This window comes from Strigops habroptila, chromosome Z, assembly GCF_004027225.2.
Source record: "Strigops habroptila isolate Jane chromosome Z, bStrHab1.2.pri, whole genome shotgun sequence".
Taxonomy (NCBI): domain Eukaryota; kingdom Metazoa; phylum Chordata; class Aves; order Psittaciformes; family Psittacidae; genus Strigops; species Strigops habroptila.
In genome coordinates this window covers 77791270-77813760 of record NC_044302.2, presented here as the reverse complement: position 1 = coordinate 77813760, position 22491 = coordinate 77791270, and the positions used below count along the sequence as shown (strand labels likewise).

Sequence of the window (22491 nt, the reverse complement as noted above, 5' to 3'; positions counted from 1 at the left end):
AGGCACCAGAGAATAGGACACACTATGAAGAGGATGCCCATGAAAGCAGACACTGAAAGTACTTGTTTGTAGCGAACAACATGAGATAGCTCAGTGATGGGAAGAGGAAACTTGCAGAAAAGGAAAGCCTCCTCCAGAGACAGATGTACGTAGCTGATCCCAGAACAGTGGTAAGGGGAAAGGACCTGCCAGACCAGGAAAGGATTAATGCAATGTGTCAAACCTACTGACACTGACAGCAGCAGAGATGTGCAAAGGAAGATTCAACAGCACAGGGGAGCACATGGCTCCCTGCAGGCTTGGGTCCACATCTGCCAGAGGTGGACTCCTACTGCAGATGCACAACTAGGTGCTCCTGCCTGGCATGGTCATTTTCCCCACAGATCCAGTGGACAGAGAATCCTTGGTGCACAGGGGAACCTGAGCTCTGCCAACGCACATGAAACCCATAGGACAACTAGGAGCACCCCTCACAAAAAGCACCTCAAAGACCCCCAAGGCTCCCCAGATCTCATATAAACTTTATCTCCTGATTGGCACAGATCTATTCCAGATGAGATATTGTTCTCCTCTACTATTATGGTTTAAGAAAGAGGGAGGGGAAAGAAAGAAACAAAAAGCCCCAAAAGATGTTCATTGTTAGAGTGATTGCAGGGAATGAAAATACATGGTTCTATTTCTTCACCCAGTAAATTTCCATATTGCATGAATTCTCAGAATCTCAGCAGAAAGCTTTCACTTTTTTTCAGTTATCTTCACAGTAATGATGATGATCCCCTGTGGCACGAACAAGGCAAATGCAGATGCTGACTGTTTCCTTATGATTTATACAGAGAGCTACCAGTACAGTAGGATTACATCTGTTTCCCATTGAAATAAAAATTATCCTTCTTATTGCTAAAAACAAGCTTCATTTTGTCTTTTGACTTTCTAGAGTTGGTCAATTTAAAAAGTGATTGTCTTTAGGAAGACTTCTTTTCAGTGGACCCGGTGGGGAAACCAGCTTTTTTTTTTCTGTGAAGTTGCCTAGAAACCACTATGTAGGATCACAGAAACCCCACAACTGCAAGATTTATTATTATGCCAAATCTGAACAGAAGCTATCTTAATGAATGAAACTTCTGGGGGGAAAAAAAAAAAGTTACAGATCAAAATTCAGTTTGGTTACCTTAAGAAACATTTGATTTCTAATTTTCTTCTGCATAGTATGAAACAAACTTTTGAAAGGAAATAATTTCAAAGCAAGAAGTTGAACTATTCTCTTCAGAAACAGAACATTTATTTGTTACCAAAGTGCTGATCCCTTTGTAAATTAATTTTAGTCAAAGAAATATTTGCATCACAAGTTTGAATAAATCACGTTTTTCAAAAGGAAAGGGTGATGTTTTCTCATCAGTTCATTTTTCATTGAAGTGCTATCGTGTAAGGAAGTTTTTTCTTACAGGCCACCTAATCTCCGCAACCCCCAGAAGAAAAAATAACAATCCCAAATGTTTTATGTATATTTACCCCTTTCCAATGTAATGAGAAATAACGTTTCTTTGGCTGTGTGGACTTGAAGAAGGAGAGTAGTTACATACCTCTGTGGCTCTACTGGAAGATTGTTACAATAACAAAGGTCCTTGCCTTCTGATATAAAAGGGCATGACTCATGGCAAGCTTTGGAAATAATAATTTTTCCATTCTTAAATTATTCCCACTCTTCTTGTGTCAGAGCCTGGGTTCCAATATGCGCAATGACATGCTACAAGGGTTTTTTATGCTTATGCATTTTAAATGGGATGGTTTACATGAAAGGAGGAAGAATTTGAGGGAAAAGGACTTTCCGTTAGTGGATATGGAAAATTTGGAAGTGAAGAGTCTTTGGAAGAAAGATGTTTCTAAAATGGTGAAAATAAAATTCTATGAAATTGTTCAGTAAAAGACTATACTTTCTGAAAGAAAAATATGTGTATTGGAGAAATGGCAGATTCACATGTATTTCATCAAATGGCTTCAGTCAAAAAATATTCTGAGAGTGTCTGACATTTGCGTCCAGTATATGATAAATGATGTACTCAAGGTGTTCGAGCCCCAGTAAAGTTTTGTGTAGGCATTTACCTCTATTTTCCTTCAGGAAGAGTGTAATCTTGGGGGGAAAAAAATAAAAAAATTGTGTACTGCTCACTAAACTAAAAATCACAATAACAATTGGAATACTTGGTAATGGAAGTGAGGAATGAAAACCAGGTATTTTAGAAAGAGAAAGAGAAGAAAGTATGAAGGATGAGGCATTTTGAAGGTCGCTCTCTAGTGGACAGTCATTCATTTCCAGTTTGTCAAAGCAAAGTGGTCTAGAGCCATTTGGTGTTCAGCGAACACAGTAGCTAATGCAAATCAAACTAAAAAGTGACCTCCACAGTTTAGAGAAAAACATGCTGGAGTGACTTGTGAGAAAAGGAAATATAGCATGGCAAAATGTGTCTGTCCTCTTGGATGACCTTGCCCATAAGTAGCAGCCCAGAGGGAAAGAATGGTTGCACCCATGGGACTGCAAGAGGAGGTTTTAGAACTAGACCAGGACACATTGCACATGTGCACCACTAAGTTAACTCTGACTAAGTGTGGGTTACAAAAAAGATCTTTCTATCCGATTTCCCCCCAGAATGACACCAAGTCAACACTGGTTGCAGAAGTGCCTGTCCGACTCCAGCTGAGAAGGTTTGAATGCCGTAGACAAATTCATACAAATCTGATGAGGTCGTTAAGGTCTCAGAGATACTCAGGTCTAATAAAAGTGGTGGTGTGGAGGAGAGAGATGATCTCTCAAAGTGACACTTCTGAGTGCACTCAGCTCTTACTAGACACTGGAGAGTCTGCACAAGAGAGCACTTATCCAATGTCCCATTAGGCACCTGAAAATCCAGACAGGAAACAAAGTACTTTAGGGAAATTGATAGTCTAGTTCCAGTGCTTGGGGACCAAACACGTGAGAACGGGGCTTCACTAGAAAAGCCAGAGAGTGACTATGATGGTGCTGGTACTTGTGGTGGTGAATGGGAGGTCACAAAGCATGACAGCAAGATGCAAACATTCTCTTGAGAAAGAAACACTGGAGTGAGACCCTGTTATGAGGAAAATGAATCCACAAATTGATGCTGACAAGCACTTCACTGACAGCAGTCCAGATGCAGATAATTTCTATAGGCAGAGCAGGCGGCACATGCAGACAGGCTTTTTGCAGGACATGAAATATCAGAGATGAATAAACTTCTTTAACATGTACAATTTTCCCAGCTGCCCTCAGAAGCAGAGACTGTTACCAGGTACAGTTAACCACTTTCCCTTCATGTCCGGTGAGGGTTTCAGGTGCCTTCATTCACTTGGCACAAGCCCAGGGACCTCGGCCATCACCCTGCTCTCCTCCCCACACCAGTGATGCTGGGGCAGCCCCTCTCAGAGAAGGAGAGCTCAGGAGACCCTAGGACAGGCTCTTCTGTCCCCATCTGCAAGGGAACAGCAACTTTAGCCCTAGGAGAGTTACAGATAGAGACCTGCTGCTAGCATGAAATGATGCAAGAATCCCCCAGTTTAGCACTTCTCCCTCTGCTGCTGTGTCCTACTGTAAGCCAAACACTTGTGCACAATTAGACTTCATTTTACATTCAACTCTGATTGCTAATTACATGGTTTGCAAATTTATACTTCTCAAATAGATTCTGTTTTTAGCTTCCTCAAATTTCCAAAGCATTGCCAAAATGTTAGCTTTTGTAAAGATGATATTCAGAGATTCTTACCAGCCACATGTTTTAAGGAGTGCTGGTTGCTTTGTCCTGGACTGTCCGCATACTGCTCAAACAGCAAAAAAGCACTGGGCAGCTTTTCTAAAGAGAGGGTGGTATCCATTGCACAAAGTAACCTATTTGGAAGAAAACACATAGCTGTCTGTATAGATCCTTTGTAACACTACAGTTTTCCAAAGGCCAGAACAAAGACCATGCAATGTACTCTTCTCTAAATATTTCCCATGAACTTGAGGACCACATGCAATGAGAAGCTGTTTCCCTGATTATGAACATTTAGAGCATACCATGGTTTCAGACTATAAGCACAGTGAGAGTGCTGTGCACATGATCTGTATGCACTCATATGATCTGTATGCACTTAACCCATGAGAATGTCAGGATTTGAAATTCACAGCAAGACTTCCAGGAGCACAGCACTTCGGACTTACTAACACAGTGCCTTTAAAGGTTACAAACCTTGGAGTTAAATTGCAGCAGCTGACTCCAAAGATGTAATGTAAAGCAGCTGCTTGTGACAAGCAAAAAAAAAAAACACATGAGGAGGAAGATAGATCCCTCTTAATTAGCCTGTATTTGCTGAGTTTGTTATAGGAAGAAAAACCAACATATTTTTAACTCTGAGGCAGAAGCAGCTTCAAGGAAATGAAAGATTTTCTTTTTCAAGGCCGCTGAATTTTACCTTTCCCCCCCTTTTTTTTTCAGTCACTGAAGTAGTTGATTATGCATTATCTTAACAAAGCACAACAAATATAAAATATACTTTCTTTAGAAAAGCATGCATTGTTATATAGTTTTGTTCTTAGCATTTTTTAGCATGCCAGGTATTCTCAAAGCAAAGTAATTACCAAACCCATGCACAAAACAGAATAAACCTATGTTTAGTGTGTAAGTAAACAAATAAAGACCAAGTATACAGAAAGCCTTGGAAAATTGCTTTGTCCCATTATACCTGCTCTATTCTTATGCAATAAACTACATGCAGATATGTGGCTAGACTCTCAGATTTGGATTTACAACAGGTGAGGCCAAATTTATAGTCCTAATTCTGCAGATTAATAGCAGCCATCAAGGGGTGTTTGGCACATTCTCTTCAGACCACTCTCCTGGGTTTGTAAGTTGACTGCAAACTGGAACCCTTGTGTCATTGTTATACCCCAGTCCCTGTCAGCACACATATTGCTGTAATGGCTGAGGCAGCAATGACAAGGGTATGTCTGTTATGCACTGTGCAATGCCCAGGCCCTTTGGGCAAAGTCAGTGGTGGTGATGTCAGCAAAGCAGATTTAGGGGCTTGCACAAGAGGAGGCTTGAGCCACCCTGTCTGAGTATTTGTAGTTCACCTTGGAAAATGTATTGGTGAAATACAGCCTTATATTTTCTCATAAAGGAGGGGCCTTACCAAAATTACTCCCTTAAGGAAACTATGCATGGCAGAAAGCTGTTTGTGATTGTATGCATTTACTGGTCTGTGCAGGTGGGCCAGGATGCAGCTGTGTTGAGGCACCAGCCCTGTGACACATCCTGAATCAGGCAGTGCCAAGGAAGAGGTGTGGGAAAACATCAGTCCATAGTCCCCTAGTAAGACTTCGAAAGCTACTTAATCTTTTTTTTTTTTCCTTCTGTAATTGTACTCAGAAATACAGTCCAACACCACCAGCCTTGTGAGTGACATTTTGCATTATAACCTTCCAGAGACCTGGTAATACAGAACCAGACTAGTGAAAAAAGAACACACCAGTGACGTCTAAGAGATGGAAGCATGGCCAGAATGTTTTTTAGTATAGCTGTGTATAACAACTACGAGGAAAATCTGATTTAGAATGTCTGTGTGGAGATTTAAAATTGAGTTGACATTTTAAAATGCTATTTGTTTAATTGATGTGTTGCAGAATATGTGCAAAATGCTTCAAAACTAGTCAGTTACAGCAACAAGTATAAAACCTATAAAAACTATATTAGCAATGTGTATTCAAAGCCTGCAAATACTAAATGAAGCATTCAGCATGCCAGGCCTAATACTCACTACAGTGCAGTTAACCCATATTTCATATACCTTTTATTTAATTCTTTAGATGACTAAAGGAGGAAAAAAGAAATGTATTAACAGTTGTCAAAACCCTGAAAATGTTGAAGAACCACTCATCAAACAGTCTTGCTTCTCTCCTTGGAGATAAAGTACACACAGATTTATTGACTTGATGGTGTCTGTGGTGCTGCTTATTCATGCCAGCAGAGAATTTGGATCCTGAAGAATATTCCACTTCAAAGCTCTGGCTCAGTAGGCTATTAGAGTCTAAATCTGGTTTTAAGATCCCAAGGGGTCAGTATTCAATATTCAGATTTAAAGACGGGAGCACGATCAAATACCTTCTTAAACCAAGGCTTTTACAAGAAGAAATCACCTGCACATTCAGAATACTTCAATCCAAATTCTGGCTGAAATCTCCTTCAGAACTTCTTACTAACAGAAGTTGGGTGAGATTTGTACTCATGGAGTGACAGTTTCTCCCATGGTCCGTGAAACTCCAACTGACATTTCCTGGCTCATGGACAGAAAAGTTTATGCCCTTTATCACGAACAGAAACAGGCTTGGAATCTAATAATGTTCACAACCAACAAAAGAATTTTAGAATACAAAGTTATCTTTTTGCCGAACCACTGATCCACTACCCCACAAGGTTCAGAAAAATAAGCTATATTTTGTATCTACCCCAAAATAGCCAATCTACCACAACATTCACTTGATTACAAGATACTAAGACATTATGCAGCTTGGAGCAGAGGAGAAAGCAAAATATTGCTCCACCATTTCTGTAACTGCTGGTATATGGGCTGGGGCTTGTATTTGGAAAGCAGTTTTATTTTGGATGAATGATCAGTCTTCAGATAGTAATTTGAACTTTTCATTTCTTCTCAGGACAGTTTCTCTGCAGCTTCCAGACTATGTGGTAATTCCATAACAAGAGAAGATTATTGTCCTAGAAATTCCACCCCCTTCGAGACTGCTGATACACCTTTAGAGGAGAAAGTGCCAGTGCCTTATGGACAAGCCTTGCAGCACAAGAAAAATCCTGGAGGATCAGGCCATTTATGATTAACCTGCAACACCCTCTGAAACCAGTTCACGATGGTGTAAGCTAGATAACTCCAGTCATGCAGATTCACAAGGGATGTTTTTTACGTCCAGAAAGGACTATTACAGACATGCACTTCACATGCACATTCCTACACCTAGCCCATTGTCATGGTTTAATCCTGACCAGCAACTAAGCACCACACAGCCACTCACTGTTTTTCAGCATTAAGCATTCATCACAGGCTCAGTAATTTGAGTGCGTTAACTACTGTCTGTGTCTGCTCATTTAAAAAAACCCTCGCAAACCCCACAACCCAACAACTCCACTTCAAAAAAAACCTTTCAACTACACTTTCTTGTTTCACCTTTTTTTTCATATAGTAAAGTACCTTTTACTCTAACATTCCGTACTCCTCAGTTGATAATTAATTCTACATAAATTATCAAGCCATCTCTTAGCCTTCTCTTCACTAAACAGAACTATTTTAACGGCACAAGTCACATTTTCATCCTGTGCATCATTTTTGCAATTCTTTCTGAGCCTTCACATGACAAAAGCAAATGATCTATCAGTTTCAGAGTGGAATAGCTGAGCTTGCAGGATCTAGCTATCTTAAAAAAATAAAAAGGAAGGTAAACAATTCATTCTCAGTCTAGGTACAGTAAAAGTGATTTCCTAACTAGTATCATACAAGCTACAGTATGAAAGCCATTTTTACCTACATTTAAGAAAACAAATCCATCGAGCTGTTCCATTTCTTTTACTGTTGTCTCCAAAGTTTCCTTTGCTGCATCAACAGTTTGCTGGAAGTTAACCATCTGCTCATAGAGGTACTCCATTTTCATCTTCTTCACTTCCTCAAAGTTCTCCGATTTCTCATCATACTGTGCTACCACTTTCTTAAGCATTTCTTCATTCTGCTTTTCTAATAACTCTGCATTTTTCTTACAATTTTCCTGCAAAATAAAAACAGATGTAAATTGATCTGCAGAATAAAATTACAACATTTGATGAATACACAGAAATTCTCAATTACCCATACATGAGCCATCCACCAAACTCTTTCTGGCATCCTGACAATAAGAGAACTTTATTTCTGTAAGCAAGCTCATCTGGAAAAAATAATGCTAGAGAAGTACATTCAAAACAATGACAGATTTTGTTTTGGTTTGGTTTGGGTTTTTTTGTTTGTTTGTTTGTTTGTTTTTTTACTGTTAGTGTTTAAAATTAAACTTCTATATTTAAGCACTGAGCCAGGAAGTCTGACTATAAAATAGCTAAAAATCCACACTCTGGGCAGAAATTAATACAGTCCTCTAGGCTGAAGAACTTGAGCATTAACAACTTAAGACATTGGGCAACTCATTTAAATGCTTTGCACCATATTCTGAATAAAGACACAAACAGTGTGAGCTGTTTATAAGCATGAACAAAATTAATGGAACTTTTTCCTCCAGTGCTTGACAGTCACAAATTCTACTTTGCAATAATGTGCAGAAAAAAAGCAATATTTTTCTTCTGCTAAAGTTAACCCCTTCCAGTGGGAGAAGCCAATTTGAGGACTGGAGAAACAGCCCATTTTAGTGGAAACAATGACATTCCAAAACAAGGCAAACATATTTTAGAAGTAATTTTGTAGAGGGAAAGAAAACTAGTGTGATAATCACTGGACTTACCTCAACAGAGTTAAATAGTGATTCAATATCACTCACAAACTCTTCAATCTTCATTGACTTTTCTTCCAGTGCTATTAGCAATTCACTTAACTGATCCTGAAATTTAAAATGTTTCAGTAACATAAGCATGTTAATTTATAAAGTTTTACATGCAACTTTTTTTTAGGTGACTATTTTTGCTCTGCCATGAGCCAACCATCGGAACAATTGCTAAATTAAGTTCAAGTATCGCCCTGGCTACAAAGACAAGCACAGAAATAGCAGCTGGAACAGTCACAAAACTGTTTCCAAACCAAAAAAAGTGAGCTCAGTTCAACAAGGTTCTGAGTGTCAATACAAGTCATTGAAAGTTACAAAATCCAATGCAGATTTGCTATAGACTGAGGCTGCTCAGACCCTCATGAGGGTCCTCAAGAGGTCACAGGAACAAGCCCATGAAAAGGAAGATAATGCAGGTAATTATGAGGCTAGATTATGCAATGTCATCATTTTTTTTAAATCAGAATTTTAAAGACATTGACTATAAACCAGAATTCACCAGAATTGCTGGTTGAATAAGATGTGGAAAGAAAAGCAGTCCATAGGACAACAATTATCACAGATGACTCACAACTTTTTCTTAGTCCTTCTTGACCTTTTGTGAAAGCAAGTTGGCCATCTGCTCAGGTGCAATTTGTCATTTATAAAAATACTTGTGTTTAGTTAGCTGGCATAAATGTACAAGGAAGGTAAACTTCCTTTGGTAACAGCTTCCTATTATGGCAAACTTCTACAGCTAGGTCTGTTGAAAACTAGTGTATGACGTTCCATTAATTATAAATGTCACATTGAACTGTACAACTGGAAGCTCACTTTATAAATACTTAGGGCTAATCACCAAGATTCAGAGGAAAACTTCTGTTTGTCAAGATAACCTATAAAATCTGCCAAATGTCATCATAGCTGATTTCATTTACTGTGAAGCTATATTTCTACAGTTAAAATTCAGTTGACAAGTGTTTTGCTATCTTAATGTCTTCTCAGTAATCATGCACTGAAATAACAAGAAACATACAAATGCTGTCTCAGAGTAACCTGAGCCCCAAGTGCTGGAAATCACATGAAGCCAAACCTCTGTTGTGGCCAGATTTAGTATTGGCTTTATGTCTCTGCTCCACAGCCAGGAATCGATATCATGGGATGTTTATTTGCAGCTTAACTTGACTCACTGCAATGCAGGTACATTCGAGGAATGGCTAGGCCTGTGACTTTATTACTGACTTACCAGTGGCTAATTATCACTTTTAAGTCAAGCATGAATAGCCACACATAAAAGGCGACTCTGCTGTCATGGAGATAGTTTGTAAATATTGATATCTGAAACTGCCGCATTGACTCCTCCCATTTTGAATTTATATTTTTTGCATATGAGTCAACATAAAGATAACATAAATACTATTGATACAAGCCCTTCTGGAATTTTAGTGAAATTATACAAAATCTGTGTTACCATCAACCAAGTATGTGCCAGGAAGGAGATCACTTTTCAGATACTGGGGTGAGACTAAATAGCTGCAAACCAAGAAAGGAACATTTGTATATTTGTACATGACCAAATCTGATATGGGAAAAGTGAAACATCACAATGCATGCTGTTTTCACAAGCAGAACTGGTATTTAATGAAGAATACCTTCGCAGGAAGGAAAGCATTTTCACTAATATTTGTAGCAAAGGACTAGGCTATTGAAACGGAGGGTATTTTTATCTGTCCTTTAAAGTAGTACAGCTTAGAGAGAGTGGAAAGAAATAGGTTTTTTTGTCTTACCTGTGCTACAGCTAAAACACTGTTGACAGAAAAGAACATGAACTGAACAGCAAATGAGGATGGTGTTTCAACAGAACTGTGTAACTTGTCTAACGTCTCTGAGCAACCAATACAAGTAACTAGGAAGGGGAATACTTTATAATGATACTGGTCCGCATATATGGAGGTTTCTGTACCTTGTCAAGTGAAATGAACTGCTGTTACTAAAATTATGTTCCAATAGAAACAACACTCCTTCTCCCCCTACACACAGAAACCAGAACAAACTTACACAGGTGAGAAGGCTAAGAGGTGGGAAGTCTGGTAACAGCTACATATAAACAAAGTCATTCAAACTTCTGAACAAATAAAAATAACAGCTTATCAAGTTTAGGACTCTAGAGAATACCTTAATATGATAGTCTCCCTTCAAGATCTCTAACAGGTGTTTAGGAATAGTTTTCGTTCTGTAGATACTGTGACTTAGCCTCTGGACTGCTCTCTGAAGCTTCTCTGAAAACAGAGGAGGTCTGGAGAAATTTGCCTTAGTATCGCCTTCCTTCACTCAAATTAATTCTTACCTTCATCTTGGTTGCAGCATCATCTAGTGTTGTGACTTCATGGTCTTTATGTTCTCCAAAAAGCTTGTCAATAGCAGATATTGGGCATTTGCAGTGGTAACAATATGTGTCTGCTTGCACTTTCTTTAGTTCTCTTTGTGGGCTTTCAACTTGAGGAATGTTTGTTGCTGATTTTTCGGGATACGTCACCACAAAGCCTGAATCTTCAAGTTCAACAGGTGTTCTTTGCTCTGGTTCATCAACAAATTCATAACTATCACCAGCATGCTCAAAGGAGTCCCTGTCTTCAAACAACAGCTCCTCATGTGTTAATTGAGATGATATTTCATCTTGCAGAAGTTCTTCTTGTGTAATTACATCATAGTCCATTGACTCAGCAAGATCTTCATAAACATCAGGGTGCTGCTCCTCTCTTTGCTGAATGTCTGGCTTCTCTATTTGCTGAATGGTAGAGACACAGGAAAGATTTTCTTGAGCATATTGATCATCTTCACTGTCTTCAACAGGAGCCCTGACATATGGGACATATTTTTCCATTTGAGGAACTGCTGTTATGTTGTGGTGTTGTTCCTGCTTATTACCAGCTTCTTGATACATAGCTCCCTGATAATCCTCTAGTTGACTATATGCTTGATGACTTGATTGCTCTGGCAGCTCCTCAGTTGTTTCTACAGGTACATTTTCTTCTTCTCTTTGTTCAGTCATGTCAGTTCTTGCATCTGAAAGAACCTTACTTCCAAAAGGAATGGCATGCATTGGTTTGCAAATTGTTGCTTTAATGTCAGTGTCAATCTGGACTTTCTCTCTCTCCACAACACTCCTTTCAGGCAGAACCTCAGTTCTGACATGCTCAAAATCACCAGGACCCTGCTTGTGTTTGTCCTCAGGAATCTGAACTGAAATTCCTCCACTAAAGGATTCATCCTCTGGCATCTGATCTTTTTCAGGCCCTACGGCCTTGCTTGGAATTTCATCTTTAAGAATGTATTTTTCAAAATATATTCCTGTTCCATCATCTGTGTCTGAATTTCTACTAGGGAAAGATGCGTTAGAATTACCACTTTCCTCATCAGAGGGAGTCTCATCCTTTGTCTTTTCTCCTACTGCTTCTGCATAAAGGTCCTTATATAAAAATGACAGAGCAGGTGGCTCCTCTAGAAGCTCTGGATTCACTGCAGCAACAGTGGTAGGGAACAATAGAGATCGTTCTAGCACTCCTTCTTCAGAATCAAAGAGCGGGGTCCCTGGTGACTTCCGTTCATCTTCTAAAATTGTAGCGCTTTTGCTGCTAGTATCAACTGCTTTCTGCAGAGGTAAAGGATTTGAAACATCTGTGTAAGACTGAATTTTGCTTTCTCCTTTCACAGTACCATAGAAGACTTCATCCAGATCCTCAAGTAAGGAAAACTCCTCTTCCAAATTATCTCCCTCAGTGCTTTCTTTAAAAGATGTGGCTTCTTCCATAGCTTCATTGGGATCTTCTGTCACAGGAAACAATGACCTTGGTCTTTCAAAATGTGGCTTAATTGGGGATTTGTCATCAATCAATGTATATTTTTCAAAATAATCCATATCAGCCATACCATTATTAGGATCCAACACTGCATAATCGTTTTCTGGCAACATGGGATTTTCTTGTGTTTCTTCAGATTCCTCAACGTCATCATTTTTGACCAATTCTTTTAGTTCATGGCTTGCAGGCTTTCCCAACACTGAACTTTCTGAAATTTCTGTGGTTGTTCCGGAAGCTTGGGCTCTATGGCTATCATCAGCTAACTTTCTTTTAAATGAAGGATTTGTTTCTAAGTATTCTAGTTTATCTGGCATGTATTTACTTTCTTCTTGATCTACAGAAGAAATATGTGTAGGAACATGAATATTGAGTATTTCATAACCTTCTGAAATGATATTAAACAAATCTTTTTGTTCAGTAGTCTCTGGAGCATGCTGACTGCCTACTAAAACACTCACTTGCTCGATTTCTTCCTCTTCTCCTTTCAGATAATGTTCAGGCACCTCAGGCACAGTGTCTACCTCTGGATGTTTCATTGCTTCCATTTTTGTAGGGTTTCCAGTGCTAGTTTCACGCTCTGGAACTTTATCTGGACCTGGATTATCTCCTACCAGAGATGGCAAATCATACCTTTGTGTTCTGTGATTGGTGCCTGAGGACATTCCATAGGAAATTTCACTTGACACCATATTAGAAACTCTAAACATATGTCCTTTATTCTTTGTAGCACCATGAACTGTAAGTTCAGTGCAACTTCCAGCTGGGAATTGTTTTGATCCAAAATCAGAAGCTTGATTTGGAGAAAGTTGGTTTTCTTTCCTGTCTACTTCTGCAGTTCTTATTGGACTAATTGAGCAAGCCTTCACCTCTTCTGCCAGCCAGCTAGCTAGCCCAAAAGATGGAGCATCTGGATCCTGCTTTTCATCAGAACAAGAGCTAATGGACTTCATTTCTGCTGAAGAAAGGCTTCCCTCATAATAATGCTGAGTTTTATGCGTCACAGTTTCATCAACAAGATCTGATGAAACAACTCCCAGATGCTCTAAGGGTGCATGCTTTTGGTCTGCAAAATATCGTTGCACTTCATGTCTATCCTCTCCTTCAGTACAGATGCCTGAAACTGTGTTAGATTGCTTTCCAAGCATGCCTACTACATCAGATAAAGATGATGGAATATTTTGTTTCTCTTCATCATCAGTGAAAGCCACTGATACTGACTTTTCAGGTAATGTTTGAAAAGGTACAAATGACCCTGATAACACTGCTTGCTGGTCTGCTACAGCAGTTACCTTTGAATCTGTGGTCACCAACCTTCGCACTGTCTGCACATCAGGTTGCATTTCTTGCTTACCCTGCTCAGTAGGGAATTTGGGGGGACTTCTTAGCTGCTCTGATGACAAATATTTTGGGTCCAACAAACGATCTTGAGATTGTTGTTCATCTTGGCCTTGTGTGTGCGTTAGAGATGTACTCTCCAACTGCACTGTATGGAAGCTTGCTGGTTTAGGTGAACAGAGCTGAGTTTTCTGCAATTCTTTTTCATCATGTGGTGGAATTACATGTCTACACTCTGATTGTGCGGACTCTGAAATAACTGGCTGCATGCTTTGTTTTTCTTGTTCTGCAAGAGACCATGTGGGAACCAAATACTCAGGGGCTGGTTTTGAATAAGGTGGAATTTCTTGCTGACATGTTTCATCAGCTGAATAAAATGGAACTGAAGGTTCAGACTCCATTTTTGAAGGTACAGTTAAATAATCTTGACTTTCTAGAGTTTCTGCTTTATCTGTAGAATATGGTAAATTTAACTGTTCAGATTCTAATTGCATGGATGTATGGAAGTAATGTGGAGTCTGTTCTCTCTCCCTTTCAGGTAAATTTGCATGTTCAGCCTCTGACTGTCTAGCCAAAGGCAAATGTTGTTCATTTTTTATATTCTCTGCTTGTTTTCTTGAAAAGAAGCAGCCTGACTCAGGCTGAGCAGTTTCTGACTGCTCTGTTTTAGAATGGGTGTAAGATAAATCTAAGTGCTTGGGGGACAGGCCTCCAGTTGCAGGTGAAGACTTTGGACTTTCTTCTGGTTTTGTTTCAGAGACAGAATGTGAAACATCCAAAGACACTGTCTGTTCAGTAAGAGATGAATACAGCTGAATTTTTTGACTCTCTGCTTCCTCAGTGGAAAATGAGAAATCTTCTTCAGTTTCCAACTGAGCAGTTAGAGATGCAGTAGCCCCACTGTCTCGCTTCTCTGAAAGTCCTGCTCTCAGTAGGGCCATTTCATGCTTTTCTCCTTTGTCAGTTGGACTTAATGAATCTGATCGCTCAAAGTCAAGTTTTGCAGTTCCCTGCTCCTTGATCCTGCCAGAGGTATATGATACAGGAGTCTTTTCTGGTTGCTCTGTTTCAACAACAGAGTACCGCACATTAATGCTCTGCAGTTCAGGTTGGGCCCCGTCGCTCCGCTCTGTTTTACCCATGAAGTATGATGTCTCTGGATGTTCCAGCTGGGCAGTCTGTGGTTGCTCTGCTCTGCCACAGGAGTACGATAAACCTGGTGGTTTCATTCCATGAGTCTCTGCTTTGCCAAGAGAATATGAGAAATCTGGACATTCTGATTTTAGTTGTTCTGGTTGCAACTGCTCTGATTTTCCCGTGGAATATGAAAAATCAGAAGGTACAAACCCTGCTTGTGCAGTTTCTTGTTTTTCTGGTTTGGCAAGCAAATGTGATAAACCTGGTTGCATTAAGTCTAACTGTAGAGCTGCTTTCTGCTTTTCTTCACCAAAGGACTGCAAAAAGCCAGGCTGGGCCATTCCCTTTTCCTCTACTTTGCTGAAGGACTCCAAAAGCTCTTGCTGTTGCAGTACTTCTTGGGAAGGTTTTGAGTGCTCTGATTTGCCAGCTGGATAGGATAAATCCATTTCTTCCTTTGGTTGTTCAATTTCATGGCGTTCCTGTTGACCAATAGAATATGACAAATCTGGATAGTTTTTCTCTGTAGCTTCCTCTTCTATTTCTCTAACAGGATAAGACAGCTGCGGATGCCACAACTCTGGCAATACCATTTCTTGTTCTCTTTTGCCAGATGAATACAATGAACTTGTATGTTCCAGTTCACCTTGCTCAATTCGGATTTCATCTGTTTTACCGAAGGCATATGTTAAATCTTGTTGCTCTAAGTTCATTTGTGTTGCTTCTTGTGACAGTGTTTCACAAATGGAATATGATGAACTGGGAGGTTCCTGCTCTGGCTGTGCCATACCTTGTTGCTTTGTCTTTCCAATGGGATGGGGTCTTACAGGCTGCTCTGATTTCCACTGTGTAGCTGGTGGCTGCTCTATTTTGTCATTGGAATATGACAAATCTGGATGCTCAACCTCTGGCTGTGCTGTTCCTTGCCATTCTGTTTTGCCAATGAAATGTGGCAAGTCCTGATGCTCTGCTCCCATTTGAACAGTTTGTGGTTCTTCTGTATTCCCAGGGTAAGATGATAAATCTGGTTGTCCTACCCCAAGTTGTGTGGTTTCTTGTTCCTGTGGTTTATGAGTGGAATATGATAAATCTGAATGCTCCAACTCTTGTTTTGCCATTTCTTGTTGCTCTTTTTTGCCAGAGGAATACAAGAATTCTGGGAATTCCCCTTCCAGTGGGGCCCTATATGGTTGTTCTGCTGTGCCATAAGAACTTGAAAACATTGGCTGTTCCAATTTCAGTCTTACTGTTTCTTCTGGGTATAATGTATAGCTTTGCCTCTCCTGTTTGACCTCCAGTTGTGCATGTCGCTTTTCTTCACTAACAGAAGACAAATCAGTGTGCTGTACTTTTGCCGTGGCATCTGAGATATCTGGATGTTCAGACCCCAGTGGGGCAGCCCTTGATGACTTTGTTTTGACAAAAGGCTGCAGCAAATCATGTCCTTTCAACTCTGGCTGTGTTGTTTTATGAGGTTCTGCTGTGCCAACAGAGAATGACAAATCTGCATATTTTGATCTTGGTTGAGAACTTTCCAGGCCTTCTCTTTTCCCCATAGAGCACTGCAGCTCATGATGTTCTGCCTGCATTCGTCCACCTTTCCATTGCTCTTCTCTGCTCAGAGATGATGAAAAATCACCTAGCTGTTCCTGCTCTGATTGAATCTTTTCTTGTTGTTGTACAGTGCCAGTAGAATGCAATGAATCTGGATACTCCAAATCTACTTCAGCAATTTGATGTTGCTGTGTTTCACCAATTGAACATGATAAATCCATTATTTCTGCCTCTGGCTCTATAGTTTCATGGTGTTCTAATCTGCCAGCAGATAAATCTGAACGGTTTGATTTCACATGTGCAGCTTCTTGTTCTGCTTCACTAACAGAGTAAGGTAACTGTGAATGTCCGAGTTCTGGCTGTGCTTTCTTGCCTTGTCCACCTTTTTTGAAAGAATGCAAGAAGCCTGGCTGCTCTTCTTGTGCAGTTTGTGCTTGCTCTGTTTTGCCAGGCCAACGTGATATATCTGGATTTCCTAACACCAGTTCTGTAGCTTCTTGTGTTTGTGTTTTATCAATGGAATATGGTAAATCAGGATACCTTGGCTCTGGTTTTGCCATTTCTCTTTGCTCTACTTTTCCACTATGAGATGGTGCATCTGGGGCTTCCAGTTTCTCTTCTGCAGCTTGTGGATGCTCTGCTCTGCTGACAGACTGTCCCTCATTAGGGCGTGCCAAGGCTGTATGCTCCATCCCTCGCAGCCCCACTGTGTCAGCAGGGGATGCCAAGTCTGCATGTCCTGGCTCCAGCTGGACAGGTGGGAGTTGCTCTATTTTGTCACGAACATAGAATGCATCTGGCTGTTCCAACCCCAGCTGAGTCGTTTCCTGCAGTTTGTTGAGGGAATATGTCGAGGGAACAGGCTGTTCAGGTTTCACCTGCGTGGTTTGCAGTCCTCCTGCTTTGGAAAGAGAGTAAGGCAAGTCAGCACCTCCCTGACCTGGTTCTGCCATTTTTTCTTCTTTTGCCAAGCCCATAGAATGGGCCGAATGTGGAATTTCCACTTCTGGCTGAACTGTTTGCTTTGCTTTTCCAAAGGGGTAAGTTTGCTCTGTTTGTTGTACTCTTCGTCGTACCTCTGTGTTGTCCAGAGGATATACCACATCAGTGTGCTCTGCCTCTTGTGATGCCATTTCATCTTCTGATCTGTCAATGGAAAATGACAAATCTGGTTGTTCCAAGTCCTCCTGGGCATGTTTTAATTGTTCTGTTTTACCAGGAGTATGTGATAACTTTTCTTGCTCTAACTGTTGTGTTCTGGTCTGCTTCTGCTTTTCTCTGCCAACAGAAATTTTTCTCTGTTTCTGATCCAACAGTACTACTTCTTGTTGGTTTGTCTCATCAGTGGAATGTGACAAATTAGGATGCTTCATTTCCCATGCTGCAATTTCTGGATCATCTGGTTTGCCATGTGAATATGTCAAATCTGGATGTTTTGAGTCTATTTGTGCAGTTGCTGGACAAGCTCTTTTTCTGGCCACTTCAGGCAATTCTTGATACTTAGACTCGAACTCTTGAGTTTCTTGTTCTTGGGCTTTACTACAGGAAAATGATAACTCTGGATATTTTGAATCCAGTTGTGAAGTTTCTTGCTGGTTTGTTTGTCCATCAGAACATGACAAATTTGAGTATTCAGATTCCACTCCCATCCTTTCATCTTGTACTTCTTGACTCAGGGTTCCTGGTGAATCCAAGTGTTCTGATTGTTGTGTTTCTCTCATGGAGTATGAGAGCTCTGATTGTCCTATATCTGGCTCTGCAATGTTGCCTGGTTTTGTTTCACCACTGTCACATGAAAAATCTGGATGTTTCATCACCAGTGGTGCAGTTTCTTGTTGCTTCAAATGAAACGGTAAGGTCGGATGTTTTGACTTCTTTTGTTGTTGTTCAGTTTTGCTTAAGGTGTATGACAAATCTAGATATCCTGAACTCATTTTCATTTCCAACGGAGATTCTTTTCCACTGGAAGATGGCAAAACTGTTTGCTCCGGCTCTGGATGTACAATTTCTTGTTGCTCTGTTTTGCCAGTAAAATGTGAAAGACATGGTTGCTCTGATTTGTGTTGTGTCATTTCCTCCTGCATTTCTGTACTTACATAAAATGTCTGTTCCTGATATGCTGGCTCTGTTTGCATTTCTTCTTGTATTTTTTCTCTGAAAGAATATGGCAAAGACGGATGCACTAACTCTGGTTCAGCTATTTCTTGCTGTGCCAAAGTAATTCGGTCTATGACCTGTGGCTCTTCTTTCTGCCAAGTTTCTGACAAATCCGAATACTCCATTTCTATTTGCATAGCTTTTTGTTGGGCTGTTTCGTGCTGTTCCAGCTCTCTTTGTACTATATTTTGTTGTTCCATTCTGCCAGAGGAATATGATATATCTGGCTGGACCATATCCCGTGGTGGTGTTTCTTGTTGCTGACTACCAGCACTGGAACAGGAGGGAATCAACTGCTCCTGCTCCATCTGTGCCATTTCCCAGGGCTTTGTGCTGCCAGCCAAATGGGAGGACCCCAAAGATCCTGTCTCCACTCCTTCTTGCATTACTTCTCCAGTGGTAAATGAGAAACCCTTATTTTCTGAAGCTAGTTGTACATTTTCATGTTGCTGCTGTTCACTAATGAAACATGATGGCTCTGAACCTTCTGAATCTCTTTGTACAGTTTCCTGTGTTGTTTCTCCCTGGGAATATGGTGAATCTCCTTGTTCCAACTTTGGTAGCAAAATTTCCTGTTGTTCTGTTTTGCCAGTGGAATATGATGCCTCTGGCTGTTTTGCCCTCACCTGTGAGGTTTTATGTTGCTGTTCTTTTCCAGTAGCATATGATAACACTAGGTGCTCTGAGTGCAGTTGAGCAGTTTCTCCTTGCACTCCCTTGGCACAGGAATACAGCTTACCTCCAGGTTGTGAATCCTGCTGTCCAGGCTGCAGCTGTTCTCCTTTATCACCAAAATATGATGCATGAGAATTGCCCAAATCTGCTTCTGCCAGGACTTGCTGCTTTGATTTATTCATGGGATGCGGTAAATCTGAACGTGTTGTTTCCAGATACCCAGTTTTCTGTGTTTCAGCTTTTCCAGTGGAATCAATTATATCTGGATGTACTAGCTGGATTTCTGCAGTGTTTTCCTTCTCTGCTTCTTCCATCAAACATGATAAATCTGACGGTACTACTGCAAGCTGTGCTGATTCTTCTTGCTCTACTTCTTCAGGGGAATAAGACTCTGGCTGTTCCACTTCAAAAGGAACAGATTTTTCTTTCTCTGTTTTTTCCCCAGAAAATAAAAACTCCTGGTGTTTCATTTCTAGCTGTGCACTTTCTGATTTCTCCACTTCTTCCCTGGAAAAAGAAAAGTCTGGATGACCCATCTCTATCTGCGCATTCTCCGATTCTTCCATTTCTTCTCTGGAATATGGGAAATCTATGTGCTCCATCTTCAGCTGTCCACTTTCCGATTCTCCAGTTTCTTTGCTGGAATGTGAGAAATCTGGATGTTCTGTCTCCAGCTGTACACCTTCCAAATCCTCTATTTTTTCCCTGGAAAAAGAAAAGTCTGGATGACCCATCTTTATCTGCACACTCTCTGATTCTTCCATTTCTTCTCTGGAATATGAGAGATCTGGGTGCTCCATCTTCAGTTTTCCACTTTCTGATTCTGCAATTTCTTTGCTGGAATATGAGAAATCTAGATGTTCTGTTCCCAGCTGTACACTTTCCAAACCCTCTATTTCTTCCCTGGAGAAAGAAAAGTCTGGATGCTCCATCTCCAGCTGTGGACTCTCCGATTCCACTGTTTCTTCTCTGGAATACGAGAGATCTGGGTGCTCTGCTTCCAGTTGTGTACTCTCTGATTTCTCCATTTCTTCCCTGGAAAAAGAAAAGTCTGGATGCTCCATCTCCATCTGCACCCCCTCCAATTCTGCTGCTTCTTTCTTGGAAAAAGAGAAGTCTGGATGTTCTGTCTCCATCTGTGTTCTCTCTGATTCCCCAATTTCTTTGCTGGAATATGAGAAATCTGGATGCTCCATCTCCATTTGCAGATTCTTGGCTTCTTTGGTTTTTTCTACAGAAAAATCAGGGTGATCCAAATCTACTGCTTTATTTATAGCTTGAGTTTTCTGAGTTTCTTCTGTTTCCGTGTGAACAGGATATGAAATGCCAAAATATTTAGAATCTATCTTTTCAGGAATAGGTGGTTTTAGTTTGATTCTTTCCTCCTCCGTTTTCTGAAGAGAGGATGAAAAGTTTTGTTCAGACTTCATTTGCTTCTCTAAGTGAACATTTTGGGTTTCCAGTGGTGGGGTCCTTTGATCCTCTTTCTTTTTAGCAGAATACAACAGACCTGAAGGCTCTGCTTCTGACAGTCCAGTTGTTGATGAAGGACACTCAGTTTCTTTCTTCTCTGTTTCATCCGCAGAATGTGGTAAAAACACTTGTTTGGACTCAGACTGTGCAGTTTCTGGTGATTGAGGAATAATATCCTCCTGTTTTGTTTCAGACAGAGTGGAATATTTGGATTTAGCTGATGGAGCACTAGGTAAGTGAGACTCAACTGCTGACTTCTGTGCTTCCCTCTCAGGATGTTCTGACACGGATGCTGTAGGCAAAATAGGCTGGGTACTTTGTCTATCTAATTCATCCACCAAATTGTCTGAAACAGACTGCGGTGCAGAACTGGGCTGAAGTTCCTGCTCTTCTGGTTCATCCAGATTATCTGATGCTTTTAGCAAGGATTGGTCTGGTTTCTTGTTCGCATTTTCAGCTGAGGGAAGTGGCACTTGTTTCTCTGATTTATCACCAGACTGTGATGAAACGGAAGTTGTTTGCTCTGGTATTTCAGCCACAGGTGAATGACTTTGCGGCTTCCTGACTTCTTCAGGAGGGCAGGAGTTCAGTGAGTCTCCTGACACCTGATCTGGAGTCAGTGAAAGAGGTTGTATGTCTTTTCTTTTTTCATGTTGAAGAGTTGTTTCTGCAACAAAGCTTGAAAATCTGCTTGGTTTATCTTTCATTTTAGTGGGTTTAATATTTTCAGATGAAACATCATCTATAGTATTAAGCCGCTTTTCAAGAGGCATTGTTGGTGAAGAACAGCTTTGATCTGCATGTGCTGAGGGTTGCTGTCTTTGCTCCCTTCTTCTCTCTGATGGTGTTTCAAGATTTCTACTTCCTGTTCTCTGAAAAGTTTTAGGATGTGTTGCTTCTGAAACTGAACGGAACTTCTGCAATCTTTCTTTTACTGATGTTTCAAGGAACTGTTCAGAATCTCCTGAAACTGAGCTACTTCTCTGGATTCTGGTTTTCTCCAATGCTTCTGGGTCTGGCGGAGTCCCTCCAAAAATTGAGTTGAACAGCTGGATTCTAGCTTGTACTGGCCCTCCAAGGATCGGCCCTACTTTTCTCAGTCTATTCTCTCGAAATATTGATCTTATTGGAGCACGTTTTACTGGCTCTTCTGTGATGTCCTCTACATCTTCTTTGTCATCCATTTCCTCATCTGTGTCTTGTGCTTCCACCTGCTCAACATTCAACACGGAGGCTTGCACATCTCCTAGAACAGTTCTTGGTTCTTGCCTCTGCATTCCAGAAGAGTCACGTTTTTTATTGCCCTGGCCTCCTTTCAGGCTCATAGCCACTGGCGCCCTATTTGAAGTTTTGCGCTTCCTTTTCCGAACAATCTTACCTTCATCCATAATAAAGATAACTTTTCCTGGAGGAGAACCTACCGGTGAACTTTCCATACTGTAAATATCAGAAGTTGTACTAGTTTCTGAGGCCCAGGGAGTAGAACATCTGCTCGAGCTGGTTTCCCAGGTTATCCCGCTGTCCTCACTTTGAACTGTTACCATAGAAAAGGAAGGGTTAGTCATGATGTACTGCAGCTTGGGTTTCACATCTTCACTTTGGATAACATCTTTTAAACTAAAAACAAAAAGAACAAAAGAAAAAAACAAAGCTGTAAAACCACACAACAAATTAAATTATTGCAGTAAAGCAGAAATACTTTTTGAAGATGTAAAAATACTTCATGTGCACAAATTTTGAAAC

The 22491-nt window shown here is 40.5% G+C and overlaps 1 protein-coding gene across 1 annotated transcript in view; it reads right to left on the bottom strand.

Moving 5' to 3' along the window:
• Positions 1-22491, bottom strand: part of CMYA5 (cardiomyopathy associated 5) — a 46894-nt gene that overhangs the window by 16856 nt on the left and 7547 nt on the right. Inside the window, exons 2-7 of the mRNA XM_030469842.1 lie at positions 15650-22365; positions 10905-15592; positions 8540-8635; positions 7586-7819; positions 5839-5861; positions 3777-3898 (exon numbers count right to left, since the gene is read on the bottom strand). Of these exons, the coding sequence (XP_030325702.1) occupies positions 3777-3898; positions 5839-5861; positions 7586-7819; positions 8540-8635; positions 10905-15592; positions 15650-22365 (11879 nt within the window). The remainder of the gene's footprint in view (positions 1-3776; positions 3899-5838; positions 5862-7585; positions 7820-8539; positions 8636-10904; positions 15593-15649; positions 22366-22491) is intronic.